The sequence below is a fragment of the Agelaius phoeniceus genome, chromosome 24 (assembly GCF_051311805.1).
Source record: "Agelaius phoeniceus isolate bAgePho1 chromosome 24, bAgePho1.hap1, whole genome shotgun sequence".
Classification (NCBI taxonomy): Eukaryota; Metazoa; Chordata; class Aves; order Passeriformes; family Icteridae; genus Agelaius; species Agelaius phoeniceus.
Genome location: NC_135288.1, coordinates 337955 through 358732, shown reverse-complemented (window position 1 = coordinate 358732; position 20778 = coordinate 337955). Strand labels below are relative to the sequence as shown.

Below are 20778 nucleotides of genomic sequence, written 5' to 3'. Positions count from 1 at the left end.
TTCCTGGCAAAGCTAAAGGTATTTTTGCCACGCAGGAAGAACACAGGGCCTGTCTTGGTGGTGTATGTGAGATAACGGTCGATTTATTTTACTCTCCGCACTGCTCTGGCATAAAGTCATCCAGTATCCTGCTTCTACCTGGCAGCTCATGCACTCACATCCAAGGGGGAATGCTGAGGATGTAAAACACACGTCATCTGAAGAGCACCTGAAGTCTGCATGGCACTTTTGAGAATGCTCTTTCCAGAGAAAAGAGCTTCAGGTCACCCTATGTTCCCAGCTCAGGGATTCAGACCAGCTAGGACAGAGACCAGAAGACTCATCACAACAGACCCTTTGCACAGGCTTTTGCACATTACTCTTCCCAGGCCACAGAGCTCTTTAGACATGTGTTTTTTAATAAGGGGGAAAATCCAGCCCTGAGATCATTACCTGACACACTCGCAGTGAGGTACACCAGAGCCAGGCAGATACGAGATATTATTTTACAACATAAGCACATCTACCCCAAGCATTTCTGCTTTTTGCTCCAAGCACTCTTGGAACTGACACCTCCTGGTATAGCTTGGCATAGGTCAATAAAGTAAATTATTCAATTACTATAAAATCCAGTAAGACTGAATGCAGCATTAGTCTCCTTAAAGCACAAAAACAATCACCATTTTTGTTTCTTGGTCTCTTTCCACCTCGCCTTTGGCAGCATACAAGCACTGTGTCCCCTCACTCAGGGACTCTGCTCAGGAGGTCCTGTGGGGTCACTTGTGTGACTTGGTCAGGCCCTGGAAGTTGGGCTCCATGCACAGGGGCAGTGCTGCCTGCTGGTTCAGCAGCTTCTCCAGGACAGTTATTTCAGCATCTCGTCTCTCTATGTCCTCAAACGGAGTCCAGGACATGTCATGCTGGAGCTTATAGGCACCAAGAAATTCATGGGGAGTGGTACCCCATTCCTGGTGGAGAAAAGAGAGATTCCATCAGTGTTCAGTTTCCCTTGGAGCTGGGCTGTGCTGTCCTTAAGCCCTACTACCTTTGAAGCAGTCCCAGCTACACAACCATACCATTTCCTAACCTAAAAATAAGCTCAGCTACCTCAAGTCCAAGATCAGGTCAAGCTCCAGCACTACTGACAGAGGAAGGCTTGTGGACACAAGATCTCCCTGACCTGCCCTGAAGCCTTCACCCTGCATGTAAGAAAATGGGTAGTCTGGAAGGAGATCTCTAAGACCATCACCTCAGCTGCAGGCAAACTCAGTTTCTGGGCTAAAGTACCTAAGAGACTGTCCTGCCAGGCAGCCACACCAGCCAGCAAAGGCTCAGGGCACGTTGGCAGTTCTTTACTTCCAGACAAAGAACCACAGGTACCAAAAGACAAAATTCAGATCCATGCCCCAAAGGGCTTCTTGCCATTCTCCATCAAGAGCCAGAGAACTCTGTAAGATGGCTCTGGCTCCAGCAGACTAACCCAGAGCAAGGGCAAACACCAAACCTGAGTAGGGACAAACAAATGCCCCCATCAAGCTGGTGCTTTTGCCTGAGCTTCCTATGTTCCCAAGCACCAGAAACACTACTTTTTTCCCCTCCCTGCTTCTTCATGGCCTGTAACCACCCACCTTAGGAGACAGGATGGAGAAATACCGCTGCCCACTCTCCCGCCTGTACATGTAGTAAACGTTTCCTGGCTTCTTCACAAGGTTGCAGGCCACGTGGTTCAGATCAGCATCCCTGTTAGCTTCATCTAAGACCTGGAATAACAAAACATCTTTACACTTGAAATAAAATGACAACATGCTATTGCCTCTCAGCCATGGCCCAAGACACATCACTTGACCTATGGGTCACAAGGCCTTGATCTCCCTGCCACACAGGAAGGAGATGTTTCCAAAGAGATAGTTTTCTCCAATTATTCCCTGTCAGAAGGACTTCAGACAACCTCTCCACAGCGGTGGAGATACCTCTGCATCTCACTCCAGATTCATCTCTATACTTGACACCACCACATGTTGGGCTTATTCCTCATCTCCACACACAGCTGCTGGACTGGGGCCTTGTCTTGGTTTGAAAAGACAGTTGTCTGCTAAGGAAGGCAGGAGCCTCTCTTGAAATGGAAAAGTAAACCTCCTCCCTCCGAACTGTTATAGTTTTGAAATTAAGAGGGCTCTGAGGCAAAGATACAGGAGTAGCAATAACAGTTCTTTATTAGGAAAAAAAAATTAAAATAAAAATGCAGTAATACAAAACAACACTGACAGAGTCAGAAATATGACCTCACACCCTGTTGGTCAGGCTGTTGGTAGCAGTCTGATTAAATAATGGCTGCAGTCCTCCTGCAGTGCCAGCTGTGGTTCTGTAGAAGCAGTGATCCTGTAGAAGGGTGGAGTTTTCCTCTGAAGGTCCAGGGGTGATGTAAATGGGCCTGGTATTTCTCTGGGAATCCAGTGGAAAAGAAAGATGCTCCTCTGGGAATCAAGTGGGAAAAGGCTGACTGTGGTGTTCCAAATCTCAGATTATATTCAGGTAGGAATGCTTGGCTCCTCCCCCTGGGCAGAGCATCTCCCAATGGGATGATGATAACTTTATCAGTCATGCAGGGACACTCAATGCCCATTGACAGAAGAGATCTCCCGGGAAGGAGGATGGGTCATGGAAAAGATAAGGAAAACTGCCCCACCTGGTTTTAACAGGTGGCCCAATTAACAGAAGATAACTGCCCCACCTCTAACAGATGGTAATGGAATACATACCCCCAGCCACAACTTGCATTTGCAACCAAAGACAGGCCTTCCTGCTGTGCCTTGAAAAGGAAGGGGCAGCAAACAAAGGAGAATTCATCTCCCCAGTTCTACCACCTGACTGCTCCAGCTCCACCAGTTAATGATTACATAACGTAATGGCCTCAATGGCAGTGGGCCAGTTGCAATGACTGGCAGATCGTTCCCCACTCTGGCTCCTGATTTTACTATGAAGAGTGGAAGGCTAGACGGATGAACACAGCCAAGCCCTGCTGTGTCCCTCTCCTGAGATCACCCACTCCTGCAAATCCATCCAGATAAATGTGAAACCAAGCTTATCACTAGATGGAGAACTGATCTTTCCCAGTAGGGAGGCCTGAGAACCAACCACTAGAACTGTCACCCTTTAAACTGCCCGGAGGCAGAAGCAGGCAAGGAGAAACACCCCTCCTAGGTTAGGGTGAGAAGTGCCTCACTCCCATAGGCCTTTGCAAGCACATGTTAATATCTTAAGTTCCATTGGTTCATACAGTTGCTCCACCCCAGTTCAGCCCCTATTCACCATTATTTGTATGTTCCCTAAAATGTTCTTCCCTCTCCTGATCCCCCATTGGTCTCAGTTTGATTCAGTGTTCCACCCATGTTACCCTATTGGTTCCCCTGGTTGGCTGCCCCTCCTCTGCCCCATTTTCACTTGTTCCCATTGGACCTTGACCCTCAGAGCCACCCCTTTTTCACCATATAAAACCCTGTGCCCTGAGTCCAAGTTTGTCCTTGTCCCTGGATTCCCTTTCAGACTTGATAGACTGTCCCTGGATTTCCATACAAAGACCTGTCCTTTGCCTCTGCTGTCAGCTATCATAGCGAGTGTGCTCCAGGCCCTGAAAGCACTAGTCGCTCACAGAGGAATCCATTGAAGTGCACCACTTTACCCCAGGGCCTCAGATCCAGCTAGGGCCACATCATCACTTCATCAGATCCTTCCAAGAGCACAGTGCACACACAAATCACCAGTCCCAAAACCAGAGTCATCTCTTTCTGTCCTGATACCCGCGAGCTGTTTTGGACCTCCTGCCCTTACTCCCCTACTTTATTCATAAAGTCCTTCCTGGTTTGCTGAGGACGCAGGGAAAGCACAAAAATCTACCCTCTCCCATCCCCCTTGACATTGGACAATAAACCTCCTTATTTTTCCACTAAATCTTCTCTGCTCAGCTCCTAGCCCCAATTCACATGTAGGCCACAGCCCTTCCCAAATGCCCAGCAGCGGCAGCAGATGCTCATCTCCCAAGGCAATGAGCCTTCTGCCAATCCTTACTCACCTTCCGCGCCTGCTCCTGCAGGTGCCGGATCTGCTCAGCGATGACTGTCAGTTTGCTGCAGGCATTTGCTCGGACAAAGTCATTGGCCTGGGAGAGAAAATTAGGGCAAGTCAGAACAGGAAGAACGACAGCCCTCTGGACTGTGCTGAGCCAGCTGTGGTCAAGCTCAAGGCATCCACAGAGTTGGGGGATGCAGGAGCTGTCCTGGCACCCCTAGGCAGGAGCAAGGACCAGGAGCTGTCTGGATAGGCTGAGGGGCAGTGAGAGGGAGCAGCAGGACATACTGGGAGGCAATGGGTTGGACTGGGAGGTAGTGGGCTACAAAGGGAGCAGGCAGTAGGACATACACTGAGCTTTTAGGTGAACTGAGAAGCTCTGAGGAACATCACCAGAGATCAGTAGGATGTACTATGAGGCACTGGAGGAATAGTATAACATACTGGAGTGCACTGGGAGGACCAGTAGAACATATCAGGAAAACCTGGGGAGGACTGAGAGGCAGGATGGACTGAGAATCACTGAAAAAGTCATAGAACATATCAAGGGTGCTAGGATGGACTGGCAGTATGGTAGTGGGAGGCATCTGTACATGCTGCTGTGAACTATATATAGGGGGATATACTGGGAGGCAGCAGGGCATACTGGAATGGGACTTCAGTGGGATGCTCTGAGTCACTGTGGGGCAGCAAGGCACAGTGGGAAGCACTGAAGTGCAATGACAGGTTCTGGAGACACCAACAACGTGGGAACTCGGGAAGATCCTGGCGGGGCACTGCGACATACTGGGAGGAGACAGTGGGAGATTGCCGAAATCAGCACAGGACACACCAGGAAGCCGCCGGGGCCACCGGAAAGCAGCGGGACGTGCTGGGAGGCACCAAGGCCGCCGCCGCCTGAGAAGGCCCCGGAGACGCCCGGGAAGCAGCGGACAGCGAGCCCAGCCCTGCCCCTGCAGCCCCGCCGCTGGGACCCGGCCCTCACCTGCTGCACCTGCTGGGCCAGGGCCACTAGGTCACCGGGGTCCCCGACGCGGCCGGCGCGGCCGGCGCTGCCCTCGACCAGGGCCAGCCCAGGACCGGGACCGGGGCCGTCGCCGTCATCCCCAGGCTCCGAGCCGCCCTCCGCCATGGACAGCCACGACCCACCACTTCCGCCCGGTGGAGAGGCTTCCGCTGAGGCGTCCGCACGCACGGTGAGGGGTGCGACCATGGCGGGGCTCTGCTGTCGCTGATTGGCCGGCAGGCGGGGCGGAGGGGGCGGAGTTAGTATCGCTCCGGTGCCCGGGGTGGCTGATGCTGCGGTTCGGCCGGTGTTCGGACATGGCGCTGTCGCCGCCACTTCTCCTGCTGCTGCTGCTGCCGCTGCTGATGGTGCTGCTGGCGCGGGCGGCCACGCCACCGGAACCGGTCCCGGTCCCGACCATAGCACTGGGCGACCCGCCGTTGCCCGCCCAGTCCCCGGATGCGCTGTTCGCCGCCGGTGCCGAGGCGTACGCGCGGGGGGACTGGCCCACCGTAGTGCTGCAGATGGAGCGGGCGCTGCGGGCGCGGGCCGCTGTGCGCTCCCGTCTGATGCAGTGCCGCCTGCGCTGCGCCAACGCCACAGCGGGGCCGGCGGAGGCGGCCGAGTCCCACCCCGACCCGGTGCTCCGGGACTTGTGGTTCTTTCGGGCGCTGCTTCGCCGCGCCGCCTGCCTGCGGGGCTGCGGGCCCGCTGCGCCCTCCCGATACCGCCTGGGTGAGGAGCTGGACCGGGAGTTCAGCCGGCGCAGCCCCTACAACTACCTCCAGGTGGCCTATTTCAAGGTGCGGCACCGGCGGCAGGGAAGGGAAGGTTTGGGAAGGGAAGGGAAGGTTTGGGAAGGTTTGGGAAGGGAAGGGAAGGGAAGGGAAGGGAAGGGAAGGGAAGGGAAGGGAAGGGAAGGGAAGGGGTGTCCCGCTACGACGGGTTTCGGGACGGAGGGGATGCACGGAGGATCCCAGAATCAGGCGGGAGGATGGATGGGTGGGACCGGGTGAACCGGCCGGTGGCGATCCCGGTCCCGGGACGCCGGGAGGGTTCGGTGTCTGCCCCGGCGGAGTAGGGTTACAGGCCGGCAGTCTCGGCCTTGCCCCCCCGCCTTCGCGCCCCCCCATCAGTGCCACGTCGGAGCTCGCCGGAGCCGCCCCTGTCACCGCCCTCCGCCCCGGCTACGGGGATGCTCAGGGGACGGGTGTCCACTACGCTCTGCATGGGATCCGCGCTGTCTCACCCTCGTCCCACCCAGATGAACCGGCCAGCGCAGGCGGCGGCGGCCGCTCACACTTTCTTCGTGGCCAACCCCGGGCACCAGGAGATGAGGCAAAACCTGGAGTACTACCAGGCCATGGTGGGAGTCCACGAGGATGACTTCACTGACCTGGAGGCCAAACCCCACCTGGTGAGAACCTCCCCTCCCAAAGTCCCTGTCCGCTGTGCAACCCCGGGCAATCACACCACAGCTGCTAGCTCAGAGAGCTCGTGAGGTGCCATTGTGCTGGGGATGAGATGACCCATCACGGGGGGTGAAGCACTGAGATCCCCTCATCGTTTCTCATCCTTCTGTAGAGCGAGTTTCAGCTGGGCATCCGGTTTTACACAGAGGACCAGCCAGCTGCTGCCATCCTGCACCTGGAGAAGGCGCTGGAGGAGTATTTTGTGGCAGACACTGAATGCCGCGCTCTCTGCGAGGGACCGTATGACTACGAGGGCTACAACTACCTTGAGTACAATGCAGACCTTTTCCAGGCCATTACAGGTGGGAGCCATGCCTTCTGTGTCCTGTCACAAGAGTTGAGTATGATTCTCAGGAGGTTGGTCCACAAAGACCTGGGGTGGGGGTAGGGGGTCCCTGAAGACTGGAAACCCCATCCTAGCTTTCACTAGGGAAGGTGTGGCCAGTAAATGGCAGGAGGTGTTTACCTGCACTTAGCACTGGGACTGATGCCCAGGAATTCTCCGAATTCCAGGGGAACATGGAAAGACAGAAGAGAGACCAGTAGACGGTCACCAGGATGTGATGGGAGGCTGATGATGGCTAGTCCGTCCTGAGAGAGCACCACAACCCCACACTAGTCAACTCTGAGGTGGACGACCCCCATCCCTGAGGGTTTTCCACCACCAAAAAGCTTGCAACAACCCCAGTATGAGCAGGAGATTGAATACCCCTCAGGGTCCTGCCCATCAGCCCGTGGGTGACTGAGCATGGCATTTTTCTCTGCCAGATCACTCCATGCAAGTGCTAAGCTGCAAGCAGGGCTGTGTCACAGAGCTGGCCTCCCAGCCTGGCCAGGAGAAGCCTCTGGAGGATTTCCTGCCCTCGCACTTCAACTATCTGCAGTTTGCCTACTACAACAGTAAGCAGCTCCTCACCTCATCCTCTGTGGTTGTCAGCACTCGGCACTCTGCCTGAAATCATAGATCCTTAGAGTGTTTTGGGTGGGGAAAGGACCTTCAAAGATAATCTCATCAGTACAACCGAAGATGAAGGGACATCTAGCACTGGTCACTCAGATCTCCCAGAGCCCCATCCAACCCAGTCTCTAACACTCTGGGCAGTCTGTGCCAGGGCCTCACCACTCCGATGAGAGTGGTGAGGCCCTGGCACAGACTGCCCAGACTAAAATTCCTTCCTTATGGCGAACCTAATTCCTTCCCTGGCACAGACTGCCCAGACCTAAAATTCCTTCTTTATGGCCAACCTAATGCTGCCCTTCTTCAGTTTTAGACAATTCCCCTTGTCCAGTCACTATAAACCTTACGAACTACAAAAGTTGTCTTTATCTCTCTTGTGGCCACTCTTGGTATGGGAAGGCCATCAAGATGTCTCAGGAGCCGTCTCATGTCCAGGTTCAACAAGCCAAATTCTCTCAGCCTTTCTTCACAGAGAGGCTCCAGTCCTCTGACCGTTTTGTGGCCTCCTCTGGACCCGCATTAATGAGTCCATATCCTTATGCTGGGGAACCCAGAGCTGGACACAGCACTGCAAGTGGCATGTCACCAGAGTGGAGCAGAGGGGCAGAATCCTTCCCTCAACTGTTGCCCATGCTGCCAGGGATCAGCCTGGGGAGGGGGGGGGGGTCTGAGCTGCTAGTGCACATGGATGGGTCCTGTGCAATTTTTCATCCACTATTATCTCCATATCCTTCTCCTCTGGGTGCTCTAATCCCATCCATCCCCCCTATCTTCACTATCTTCACTGATACTGCTGGAGAGCCTTCCACTAGGCCTTGTACTTCATGAGGTTCAACAGGCATGTTCCTCCTGCCTGAAACATTTTCCAGGAGATTAGATCACTCTGTGCTTGGCTGCAGTCCCTGTCCACGTTGCTTTATTACTGGGCAGCTTCACTTTTCAAGTGAAACAACAGCTGAGAGAAGCATTTTTTTTCCTCCTTGCCAGCTGTCCACCTCTTGCCTCAAATCACAGCAGCACACTCCCAACGCAGAAGAGTTACAACCCAGGAAAATACACCTGATTTGATTTAATTTTTTATTTATTTCTTTAGAAAAGTATAAGATGTTTCTGTGTGAATTTCTCCAAAAGGAGGAGAAAAAATATTAAGTCCAAGAGGATAGAAATCCTCAAGAAGAGACAGCTGTGAGGGGACCTCATAAATGTTTGTCAGTATCTGCAGGGTAGCGCTGGAGGATGTGATCAGGCTCTGCTCTGTGGTGCTGAGCTATAGGACAAGAGGCAGAAACTCATGGCTAGGAAGTTCCATCTGGATATGAGGATGTTTGCAGCGACTGAGCACTGAAGAGATTGTCCAGAGAGGGTGTTACATCTCCCTCACTGGGGATATTCCGGGCAATCTGGACACAGTCCTGAGCTGTATGCTCTCGGAGGACCCTGCTTGAGCAGAGAGGTTGGGCCAGATGACCCACTGTGGTCCCTTCCAATCTGACCCATTCTGTGATTTTTTGATTCTGTGAAAGACCACATGAAAGTGCGGTAGGATGTTTCAGTGGCTGGAAACTGCAGGTTTGCCAGTAAATGGTTGGGTCTGGCTACCTCTAAATAGGCTTTGTCATGTTTTCCAAGTGAGAAAAGCACCCAAGCTGTACAAGTACCCCTGGTTTCTGTTGTGATGGTTTCTGGGGAGAGGAGAGCACCACAGAATCTGAATTTTGCCTTTGTAGCAGCAGTTATCCTTGCCCCAGGGGATCTGCCCTACTCGTGACACAGTTTGGAACAAAAGGACCATGTCTTTCATCTCTCCTCCATATCTGTCTTTGTTCTGCCTCCAGTGTCCCCGGACATGCCATTAACAGCCCATTTCTCGTTGCAGATGGGAATTATGAAAAAGCCATTGAATGTGCCAAAACCTATTTGCTCTTCTTCCCACATGACGAGGTGATGAACCAAAATTTGGCCTATTACACTGCCGTCCTGGGGGAAAACCTGGCCAGACCCATCCAACCGCGAAAGGTGAGCAGTCAGAAGGACGAATGATTGCAGGGGCATCTTCTCTTCTCACTGGGGACCTTTGCAGAAGCTGTAGTAGGGTCTCCTCCATACCAGCTACCGAAGGTGGACAGGAATGGGTGGATTTAAGGTCAGACAAGCTGGAAAGTAGCTGAAAAACATCACTGGCAAAATGTCTTAGGCCAAGTGAAGCTGGATGACAGGCACACTACCCTTTCTTGATAGAGGGGGCTGTGAGAGGCAGGTGGACAATCTTTTTAGGAGGATCTGAGGCTACCTCTATTGCACTTTTCCACAGCTGAAGCGAAATTGCTTAAAAAGGAGAGAATTTGACTTCAAAATAGCCGAATCTGGATGGCTAGGTCCTGCCTGGGATGTGAGACTCCCATGGATGGGAGTCCCTGCCCCACACCAGTTGGAGTACGGGAAGGGAAACTGCTCCTAAAGAGCTTCCTGCAGAAGGGACACACATGTGCCTCTGCTCAAATGTCATCTCCCCAGGGCTTGTCCACTGGGAAGTTCAGACAGAATGGGGAATGCCACTTGCTTCCCAGCTGCCAGATGGAGCAGGAAACAAGGCTGTGGGTCTGGTGCAAGGACCACAGGAATGGTGTAGACCTGCATCTTCCTGCCCACACTTGGGGTTTTTCAGAATCCTCCTGCTGTACCTCACCCCATCCCTCTGCCCCTTGCCACAGGAGATCCAGGTATATTACCAGCAGAGTCTGATGGAGAAGGAGCTGCTCTTCTTCAGCTATGACATCTTTGGCATCCCTTTTGTGGACCCGGTGGGTGATGTGAGACCAGGGTGATGCAGTGGCCAGATGGAATGCAGACGAGGGGTCTGTGTCCTGGCCAGATCTTTGTCCAGCTCCTGATGTTGTTCTTCTGGTGGCAGGACACATGGACACCTGAAGAGGTGATACCAAAAAGACTGCGAGAGAAACAGAAGTGAGTGCTGTTCCCAGCCAAGCTCACCCAATGGGGGTCTGACAGGACAAACCTTTCTTCCAGTGTGGGCTTTGGGCCAAAGGACATGGCATAGAGCTCCTGCCAGGGGATGTTCTGATGCTGGGACTGGAAGAGGCTGCTGGAGGGCAGAACTTTATTTCCCATCAGCCCATGAGATGATGGGCATGTGTAGGTCACCCCAAACACCTCAGAGTGAGGGATGCATTGAGGTGACTCTCCAGTCTAGGTGCGAGCTTTGTTACCAGCACCTGAGACAGCTTGTCCTGCCCTTGTCTTAGTGGCCCTCATTTCTGATGTGGGGACAGTGGGGTGGTGGTGCTGATGGCTGCCGCATGCCCAGGGTGGAGCGGGAGACTGCAGCACGCATCTCTGAGGAAATCGGCAACCTCATGAAGGAGATTGAGACACTGGTGGAGGAGAAGGCCAAAGAGTCTGCCGACATGAGCAAGTTCATCCGAGAAGGTGGAGAAGGCCTGGAGGGGAGGTGGGATGGAGATGGAGACCTTTGTGACCCCTGCTGCCAGTTCACAGTCCCTCTACACATGGGTGGCAGCAGGAGCAGGTGGAGGGACCACAGCTTCCCCCAGCCACACCAGAGCTGGTGGCATCTCTCCCCACATCCACCAATCCCATTTGTGCCACAGGTGGCCCTTTGGTCTACGAAGGAGCCAGTGTCACCATGAACTCCAAAGCCCTGAATGGTTCCCAGCGTGTCGTGGTGGATGGAGTCCTTTCTGCTGAAGAGTGCCGAGAACTGCAGAGACTCACTAACGTGAGTGCAAGAACAGGTGGAGAAGGCAGGGATGGATAGAGGATGCCAAGGGGTCCCATCCTGCAGCTCACACATCAGACCAGTAACACAAATCGGGTTTTACAGGCAGCTGCCTCGGCTGGAGATGGCTATCGGGGGAAGACCTCTCCTCACACTCCCAGTGAGACCTTCTATGGCGTGACTGTCCTCAAGGCCCTCAAGGTTGGGGTGGCTGTGTGGAGAAACAGGCTGTGGGGACAAGGGAGGGTAGTTTTGGGGGAGATGGTTGCCCATGCCCATATGGGGCTGAGCCCCTGTCCTGTCTGTCCTCCACAGCTGGGGCAGGAGGGGAAGGTGCCCCTGCACAGTGCCTACTTGTACTACAACGTGACAGAGAAGGTGCGGCACATGATTGAGTCCTACTTCCGCCTGGAGGTCCCACTCCACTTCTCCTACTCCCACCTAGTGTGCCGCACAGCCATTGATGGTGAGTGTGGCCCAGAGGAACAAGTCTTTTGTCTTTTCCTGTCTGGATCTCCTCTAACAGCTGGAGTGTTGTAGTCTTGGACCTTTCTTTGGAGACCTCCTTGCTGCTCCCTAACCCACTCCTTCCCAGGAGGGTGTAGGAAGCTTGTCCCTAAGCCCAGTTTGGGAAGATGAGCAGCAGCTCTGCTTGTTGCCTCTAACAGGGCAGATGGCCTCATGCCATACAGGATTTCATCATTCTGAGGCATTTTGGGATGGGCGCTGAGGGAGGTTTTACCTGGAGGGCCATGGAAATGCCATGGGACAAGTGAACAGCGTTTTATGCCACCCAAATGGCCTTGCACAGTCCACACTCCAGCAAGTGGAAGTGCTTTAGGCTAATGCATGATTTTCTTGTCACCTGCAAGCACGGGATACTTGGGGATGGACCCTGTTCTTGCACAGAGGGCTCCTGACATGCCCTGTTCTACCCTAGAGAAGCAAGAAGGCCGGAGTGACAACAGCCATGAGGTGCATGTGGACAACTGCATTCTCAATGCAGAGGCACTGTTGTGCGTGAAGGAACCCCCAGCCTACACTTTCCGGGATTACAGGTACTGGTGGTGGCTGTCAGCTAAGGGTACCATGATTTGGTGGCACCTGAGTTGGGAGGAGCAAGGTAGGAGGTACACCAAACCTGGGCTTTCTTGCCTCTGGCTCTTGCCATGGTGTTGGAGAGCTCTGGTGATGGTTACTTGTCACCTCCACTTGTCCCCTGCTCCCATTAGTGCAATCCTCTACCTCAATGGGGACTTTGAAGGAGGAGCTTTCTACTTCACCGAGCTGGATGCCAAGACTGAGACCGTGAGTAGCTCAGCTCCAAGGATCCATGTGCAGCACCAAATCTAGCTCCTGCCTGTTGGCCCTCTGCCCTGGGAACATCCCCTGAGCCACTGCAAAAGATGAACTTGGACTGAGGGGAACCAACTCACCCCTGACTGGGGTCTTCTGGTCTCCCACCCTTGACAGGCAGAGGTCCAGCCGCAGTGTGGCCGTGCTGTGGGCTTCTCCTCTGGCTCAGAGAACCCCCACGGGGTGAAAGCTGTGACCAAGGGTCAGCGCTGCGCTATTGCCCTCTGGTTCACCCTGGACCCTCGGCACAGTGAGCGGGTAAGCTCCCTCCCAGCAGTGCGTAGGGGTTTTGGGTGGGACAGTGGCTATGCTTACCACTATGGGTCTGCCCACAGGAGCGTGTGCAGGCAGATGACCTGGTGAAGATGCTTTTCAGCATGGAAGAGGGGGATTTGGAGCCAGAGCCAGAGAAGGAATCACCAGCTGCCATTGTGGTCGGGAAGGATGAGCTGTGACATCCTACGGGGACCAGGACATCTCTGCTGGGACTAGTCATGTCAGCATTGTGGGTTCAGGCTGCATAGTCATAAGGGTAACATACAGGATCCCCTCTGTCCCCAACCCAGTTGGAGTGGGGTTTTGGGGAATGCTGTGTACTACCCCTGCAGCATCCAGTGTTCCCCTGTGGAGCTGATCTGGGGTGTGTGATGGAGGCTCAGGGGTGGGTGACATGGGGAAAAGGGAGGGATGCTTTGTTAGGGGTGGGGCCCTGGTGCCAATGGGTGCAAATGTGTGCCTTTCCTGAACTTGGAGTTATATAAGTGCCTTCTGCAGAAAATGGGTGAATAAAGGTATTTTTTTTCTAAGCTGTTGCTTTCCAGGTGGGGCCTGAAGGCTGGTGTCACCCTTTTGCTGTTGTCAGTGTTGGGGTGCAACCTTCCCTCCTGGCAAGCATCTACCCAGGAGTATTGTAGCCCTGTAAGCCTCACAAAGGTGTTTATGGGAGACAAAGTGTCCCAGGGGCAGTAGCAGCAATGCAATCTCTGGCTGAGCATCCCCTGGACCTCGCTCCCATAACGTGGGAAGGAACCCACCATTCCAGTGAGGAGGGAACTGTCCTTGAACAAGAAGGACATTGAGCACCCTGGCACTCCCAGACAGGGCATTGAATTGTTCCTACATATGTCTGGCCATTACCATAACCATCCCGGGAATGTGGGCAAATAAATCCTGCCCCATGTGCAGCCACCCAGCACCCCTATTTCACTTGGAGGGCCATTCAGCATTGGGGTGGGCAAGGGGGGATCTGGAGGATGTTTTCTCCAGGATGAACATACAGTCCCAGTGGAGGCTGCCCACCATCCCAGTGTCCACCCCCAGCTGCCTGAGTTCGTGAGCAGACTGCTGATGAGGCCATGGCAGTTAACGATTGCCAGGTCCTGGGGCAGCAATGTGCTTGGTGTCACCAGGGTGGTGACACATGTTCCCCACACCCCCGCAGGTATACACCACTGACAGTGGCTTCTCTTGTTGGTGCCATGGTGGCATGGTGTGTCTGAATTCCCTCACTGAATGAACTGTTTCCCTGCTCCCTGCTGAATTCCTGGAGTGACCCCTGGGGCCCCTGGGGGCTCCCAGTCCACGGCAGGGGGTCAAGGATGGTAACTTCCCACTAACCCACTCCCTCCTCCTGTCGGGGAGCCCCATTTTCACATATCCCCCCACTGTCGTTGAGTGGTTTCCATCTCTCTCAAGACCCAAATCTCTTGTAGGACCCAAATTCCTTCCATGCCCCAAATCTTTCCCTTAAGACCACATTCTTCCCTCTAGAATTCAAATCCCTTGCCTCCAACCCCAAATCACTCTCCTCAGATTCAAATCTCTCCCCCTCAGACCTAATGCTCTTCCCTGGGCCCCAGTGCCCCCCCCCCCCCCCCCCCCCCCAGGCCTCTAATTGCCGCTTCCCGGTACCCAATTCCCCCTAAGCTCCAGGTAACCCACCCCTTTGGCCCCAACTCTCCCACTCGAGACTCAAAAAATCCCCTCTGGGACCTAAATCTCCCCGCACAAGACCCATGTCTCTCCCTTCACCTTAAATCCTCCCCCGACATTGCCCTCCTCCCCCCGCCCCGACCCGTCTTCCCCCTCAGAGCCCCCCCTCCGGCCTTGTCCCTCCTCCCACGGCCGTCTCCGTCCGCCGGGGCGGGCCTGGACGCGGCGGCGGCGGCGGCGATGGGCGGCGGGGCGCGGGAGCTGGCCGGGTACCTGGCGGCGCTGGCCGGCTGGGTGGCGGGGCTGGCAGTAGCCGTGTTGCCGCAGTGGCGGCAGAGCTCGTACGCCGGGGACGCCATCATCACGGCCGTGGGGCTCCACGAGGGGCTGTGGATGAGTTGCGCCGCCCAGAGCACCGGGCAGGTGCAGTGCCGCCTGCACGACTCGCTGCTCTCCCTCGAAGGTGGGTACGGGGGCCCGGGGCCTCGTAGGATGAGCCCCGCTTCCTTTCCTGGATGCAGTCCGCCCCTCCCCGTCTCCTCCTTGGTCTGAGCTCCCCTGGGATCCTGAGATGCCCTTGCCCCTTTGTAAGTCTGAGTCCCGCTGTGGGTTTGACCCTCCCCATATGGCTCTGAGCCCTTCTCTGTGTTTGAACCCACCTCTATGAGTTTGAATACACATCCTGAACAGGTCTGTATCCTCTTCATGTCTGGATGCCTCCTTCCCCTATGCATCTGAGCTCCCCTGGCTCTTCCTGGAGCCTGAGTCACCTTCAGGTCCAAGTCCTTCTTGACTCCACCCCTATTGTAGATCTGACCCCCCCTCAGAAGGGTCTGAGTCCACTCATCCACTGAACTGAGCCTTGATGTGGGTCCAAGCTTCCCTCTCTATCCGTGAATCTTGGGCCCCCATCCCAGGACTGAGCCTCTCTTGACCCTGTGGGTTTGAGCCCATTTGTGTGGCTGGGATGCTCCTGGCCCCAGCAGGTTTGAGCTCCAATGTGGGCATCACATTTAGATACCAACAGTGCCCCATGGGGACATCAAACACTCCCCCCGCCCCAGCAGGTTTGAGCTCCAATGTGGGCATCACATTTAGATACCAACAGTACCCCATGGGGACATCAAACACTCCCCCCGCCCCTGCTCCATGACGTGCATCACCCTTTTGGCATTTGGTGACTGTGGTGCCACTCCTGGCAAGGTGTTTCCTAGCCCCGCACAGTCATGACCAGGATGAGGGTGGAAGGGAGGAAGGTCAGGGAAGGCATTGGGAGCAGTGCCTTGAGCAGAGCTGAGGTCCCCATATCTACCAAATGGGGAGGATATGACATGGCAGCTACACAGCAAGGACAGGGTTAAGGACAGATCCATCACCAGCATGGGACACAGTGACCTTGCTTCCAGTGCCCAGCTGTGGTCAAAGGCACCTGCTGGGAGCAGTTTTTCTTCCCCTCTTGCAGTTCACATCCAGACATGCCGGGCTCTCATGGTCATTTCTCTCCTCCTGGGCTTCTTTGGCATCATCGTGAGCGTGGTGGGCATGAAATGCACTAAAGTTGGGGAGGAGGATCCTGTCACCAAAAGCCGCATAGCTGTTGCTGGAGGTGTTCTCTTCATTCTCTCTGGTAAGGCAGCTCTAGCCTTCATACATCACTGGTGCAGGAATCCTCAAACACCTTTCAACACTGATAGAGGAAGGGGAGCAGTTTGGTGAGGGCTGGATGTCACTGACAGCCAACATTTGATGTCTAGTGGAACAGCTAGGCAACCATCTCACTGCAGGGGCTTTGAACTAGGTGATCTTTAAAGGTCCCTTCCAACCCAAAACATTCTGTGATTCCACGATTCTGTGCCCAGGTCTGTGCACACTGGCTGCCGTGTCGTTGTATGCAACACAGGTGACCTATGAGTTCTTCAGAGAGAGCACCATCCCCATCAACGCTAGGTAAGAGCCTGGCTCAGGGGGTGCCCTTCTGAATCCTGTCTTGTCCCTGCACTTCCCATTGGACCTTTCCTTTCTGGTTTTGGTGAGGTACAGCATTGTGGGCCAATGTGCCCCACGGGTGGGACCTCTGCCAGCCCTCACTGGCACCTTGCAGAAGATGTCCCTGATGCTAAAGCTTTAGCTGTTACTAGCTGGGACTGGGTAGTGGTGCACATGTGGAATTTCAGCCCAGGGGAGGATTATAAGCTGGGGACATGTGGTAGCTGGATACAGCCAACAGGAAAGATGAGGATGGAGAGGGAAGAACTAAAATCTGCCTTGACATCACCTTGATCACCTAATCAGAGCTTCAAGCATCCTGTTGCCCATCTCAGTTTGCACCTGTGCCTCTCTGCCCCTCCCTGATGCTCCCTTACCCCTTTCATCACAGGTACGAATTCGGCTCTGCTCTCTTCGTGGGCTGGGGGGCTGCCAGCCTCTCCATGTTGGGGGGGTCCCTCCTGTGCTGTTCCTGCCCTGCCAAGGAGCGCCGAGGACAGCAGTACCATCAGCAGTCACGGCCCTCCACAGCCCGGGAGTATGTCTGAGCCCTCACCCTACGCTCCTGCTGCCCAGTGCCTCCCTTCCCTCCCAAAAAGAGGCAAGACCCTGGTGTTCCCACCCTGCTTGGACCCTGAATGCCCCGTGAGACCTTTCTCCTTCTTCCAGGTTTCAGCACCATTTTCAGTGCCAGCCTCTAAAGTGGAGGTTTTAAGTGTCACACCTCTCATATCCATCACTGCTGTGTTCTCCTCAGCTGGGTGGGGCGGTACCCCCAGCCCCACATTGTGGCCATGCCATCTCTGTCTATCACAGGCATTCTGTGGGGATGATGCAGGGAGGCTGATGCCAGTGGCAAAGGGGCACAGAGCCAATTGGCCAATCCCACAGGGGTGTGCCACACGGAAGGGGTTTCTACCATGGCCACCCCTCTCTCACATCCTGTTTCCAGGAGCAAGTGGGGAGGAAAGCCAGTGTTTGATTTTCCTTGGATGAGGTCTTTACTTCTAACAGCACCAGCCCAACTTGGGGTTCAAGCATCCCTACACCCCGTTCTTGGCAGAGGGATGCTTTTAGGATGCAGCATTACCCTTCCTCATTGCTACTGAAAAGCAACAGTTTAAAATTATTATTAATTATTATTGATTCCTTCCTGGAGGCCAGTTGCTCCAGCTGAGCTCTGCCAGCCCAAACCTGCCTTGGACTCATTCCTGTCCAGGACCAGGCTGTGCCTTGTTAAACAATAAATGGGTTTGGGCAAATTAAAGCAGCAAAAAGGGGGTCTGAACATAAATTATTTGGTTTTGGTTGCAGATGGACAGAGCCCTGAATTGAATTTTGGTGCCTCCCTGCTGGGTCCAAATCCCTCTTCCCCTGCCAAGATCCCCTAGAGCAGACAGTGGAGGTTCCAAATACAACCTGCTAATTGTCTACACCACTTTGTACCTCTATTCTACCGTTACTAATTGTTTTGCAACTGCCAAAGCTCCAATTTCATCTGTAAATCCTCCAAACTCTCTGTACTCCATCCCTCCAGCCCTGCTGCAGGTGTTGCGCCAGCCAACCCACAGGGAAGGACGCTGAAAATTATCCAAATAGCTTCATTATCTATTTTTTAATTTTATTTTTAAACCCAAATATGAAGAGAAAGCTGATTTTTTAAAAATTTTGAGTTGCTTTATTTTATTTTGCTTTATTTTATTTTATTTTGCTCTATTGTGTTTTATTCTACTTTTCTCATTTTTATTTTCTTTCCTTCTGTTTCATTTCCTTTCCCTCTATTTGATGATATGCCCATGCCCGTGTCTGGGTCCCTGGCTGCGCTGGAGGATAAACAATGCTATTTTTTCCCCGAAGGGGGGCGTGATTTCTCTCTTTCTCCCTGGCATGAACTGCCTTTATCTCTGTTAAGTTGCAGTCCCCCTGTAAAACTGTCCTGCACACCTCATGGGAGAGCAGTGCTTGTAGGCTGGCATCACCCACCCATCAGGTGCTGAACGCAGATTTTGGGGTTCGAAAAACAACCAAAGCCACTGCAGTAAGGATTGAAAAGGAATCTTATGCTTTAAAACAAACAAAAACAACCCCCCCCCCAAAAAAAAAAAAAAAACCACCAAAAAAAACCCCACACACTAAAAAGGCCTTTTTATATTTCAGTGTAAATAATGATTTTTATTCTATTAATATAAATTTCATTAACTTTTCCTTGGGATGTATGGCCTTGGAATTTTTTGTACTTAAAATTGTGACTTGGTGGTATTACCAAATTATAATATTTTAAATCATGGGCATCTTTCTGGAACTGTCTCTGATTTCCCCTCACTCCCCATCTGGACTGGAGCCACTTCTGCAGTGTGGCAGGAGCCTTTCCCCCATCCTCAACGGTTCTTGCCCTCCTGTAAATATATTGCATCTTTTGCCGCGTGTTGCTCTTAAAGGTGGGGATGTGGTGTTACAAATTTCTTCAGATTAAATCCTTGGGAATCCAGCTTGACCCCTCCACAAGTCTCTTCCCAAGGCTGAAATGCCACCAGCATCTTCCACTTATGGGCCCTCTTATGAACCCTCATAGCTGAAGTCTCCCTGTTTTCTCCCATTTCCCATTAATTCAGAGCTGACTTGTGCCTAATTGGGTAGTTACTAATTTAAGCCGATTTTTACTCCACTATGCAGGGACGTGGCCCCTGCTGTGCATGTTTTTCTTTAGAGGTCATGTTTTCCATCCAGGTTTTTGCATGTCTGCTGTGTCGTCTTAGCCTCCTGCATCTAGTCCAGAAATACATCCCATCCCACCTCAAACCCAGGGATTTGCTGTCCTTGGTGGCTGCTGTGACATCTCCAATAGTCACCTGAAGGCTCCCTGGGGGTGGACATCCAGTCTGGAAGCACATCAGAGAGGGGGATCTGCCTTTGTTCACAGCACAGGCAGGCTGAAACTGTTTCCCCCCCTCCAACCGCTTAGTCATTAAACCAGTTGTTGGGAGTTGGGGTTTTTTTCCTTTTTCTTTTACTCACAGATTTTTCTTTTTCCCATAAATTGCTAGGAAACTAACTACTGGGGACTTATGGATACTTACGGGTACTTAAGAAAGACAAAAGACTGTGTCTGAAGTCGGGAGAGGAATGGAGCATCTGGCTATACCTTTTTTCCCTCGGGGAGTTTCTCTCGGGGGGACAGAGATACCGCCAGAAAGGGGGCAGGTAAAAAAGACGGGGTTGGAGGCAGCTGGGTGCTCTCTGCTCGTTAGCATCAGAGGAGGACAGCCAGGCTGTCGCTTACTGCAAGAGAGAATTCACCGGCACCGCCACAGTTCAGCTCTGAGGGACCGATCACCATCTGCTCGTGTGCCCTGGGAATCCTGAACCTCGCCTCTCGCTGCCCTGCTCGGAGCCGGGCCCCCGCTGCCCTGGCCCCGCTGTTTTTTCGGTCCGGCCTCTGGGTTTCTCCACGCTGTGGCCGGCGCCGTCCCTGAGTTCCAGCTACCACTGTGGAATTCTTAATACATCTAGTCCACCACCCCGGGATTTTTTTTGCTTATTTCTGCCAGCTGTGACAGTAACTGCACCAAAGGGGAAAGTGCCAGCAGTCCAGAAGGCTTTTACTGGGTCCCTGCTTCTGTTTCTTGTTAATGTTATTGTTTTGTTTGCCTTGTTATACATACTAGTAAAGAATTGTTATTCTTCTCCTCATATCTGCCTGAGAGCCTCTTGATTTCAAAATTATAATAATCCAGGGGTAGGGGGTTTACATTCTCCATTCCAAGGGAGGCTCCTGCCTTCCCTGGCAGACACCTGTCTTTCAAACAAACACACCAGATTAATGAGCAGTATTGAGGTTTTGGGTCATACCTCTTGCTTTCAGCCAAAGCCCTGTGAAATAACAGTCATTTTTTAAATAGGCAGAAATGAGGGAAAAGGGAAAATTACCCCCACACATAGGCATGCAGAAGGGCTTTTCTCACACATCTGAGATATGGCTGTTTGAATTTGGTGGTGATTTTAATAATTCTTATTCACTGTCCTGCCCCTACAGCATCTGCTGAGTCCTCTCTAGTTCTCTGAGATGATCCCATCTCAGAAAACATCTTTCTTTTTTTTTCCCTTCCAGCCACAGCAGGTTTTTTTAGTAAAATATTTGCTGAAGTTCAAGGTTTGGGTCTTGCCAGCACTTTTTTAACACATGGTTGTGACAAACCTCATAGTTTTGACAAACCAAAATTTTTTTGGCAAACCCAAGATCCAATTTTCACTGTCATTAACCCGGGAA

General features: G+C 53.1%; 3 protein-coding genes across 9 annotated transcripts; 2 read left to right on the top strand and 1 right to left on the bottom strand.

Moving 5' to 3' along the window:
* Positions 1-378: 378 nt before the first annotated feature.
* Positions 379-5272, bottom strand: C24H1orf50 (chromosome 24 C1orf50 homolog). The gene is made up of 4 exons (XM_054647902.2): positions 5030-5272; positions 4049-4135; positions 1608-1739; positions 379-947 (listed from the first exon to the last, which is right to left on the bottom strand). Exons 1-4 carry the CDS (start codon positions 5255-5257, stop codon positions 756-758), a joined length of 639 nt encoding a protein of 212 aa, XP_054503877.2. The 5' UTR covers positions 5258-5272; the 3' UTR covers positions 379-755.
* Positions 5273-5302: 30 nt separating this feature from the next.
* On the top strand, positions 5303-13399 carry P3H1 (prolyl 3-hydroxylase 1). Of its 2 annotated transcripts, XM_054647901.2 has the most exons (15): positions 5304-5853; positions 6315-6467; positions 6635-6824; positions 7291-7422; positions 9357-9496; positions 10192-10281; positions 10392-10444; positions 10806-10927; positions 11110-11237; positions 11343-11438; positions 11553-11703; positions 12178-12295; positions 12470-12545; positions 12711-12851; positions 12929-13399. In XM_054647901.2, the coding sequence occupies exons 1-15, from the start codon at positions 5341-5343 to the stop codon at positions 13046-13048; spliced, it is 2223 nt and encodes a 740-aa protein (XP_054503876.2). In that variant the 5' UTR covers positions 5304-5340; the 3' UTR covers positions 13049-13399. The 2 variants fall into 2 exon arrangements, with proteins under 2 accessions (XP_077046313.1, XP_054503876.2); XM_077190198.1 differs by having other exon boundaries at positions 5303-5853; positions 12178-12545.
* A 1089-nt stretch (positions 13400-14488) lies between these two features.
* On the top strand, positions 14489-20201 carry CLDN19 (claudin 19). Of its 6 annotated transcripts, none has more exons than XM_077190313.1 (5): positions 14490-14988; positions 15988-16152; positions 16385-16472; positions 16903-17049; positions 19556-20201. In XM_077190313.1, exons 1-5 carry the CDS (start codon positions 14766-14768, stop codon positions 19596-19598), a joined length of 666 nt encoding a protein of 221 aa, XP_077046428.1. In that variant the 5' UTR covers positions 14490-14765; the 3' UTR covers positions 19599-20201. The 6 variants fall into 6 exon arrangements, with proteins under 6 accessions (XP_077046430.1, XP_077046425.1, XP_077046428.1 ...); XM_077190314.1 differs by having other exon boundaries at positions 14491-14988; positions 16903-17156; XM_077190315.1 differs by lacking the exon at positions 16385-16472 and having other exon boundaries at positions 14489-14988.
* Positions 20202-20778: the final 577 nt, after the last annotated feature.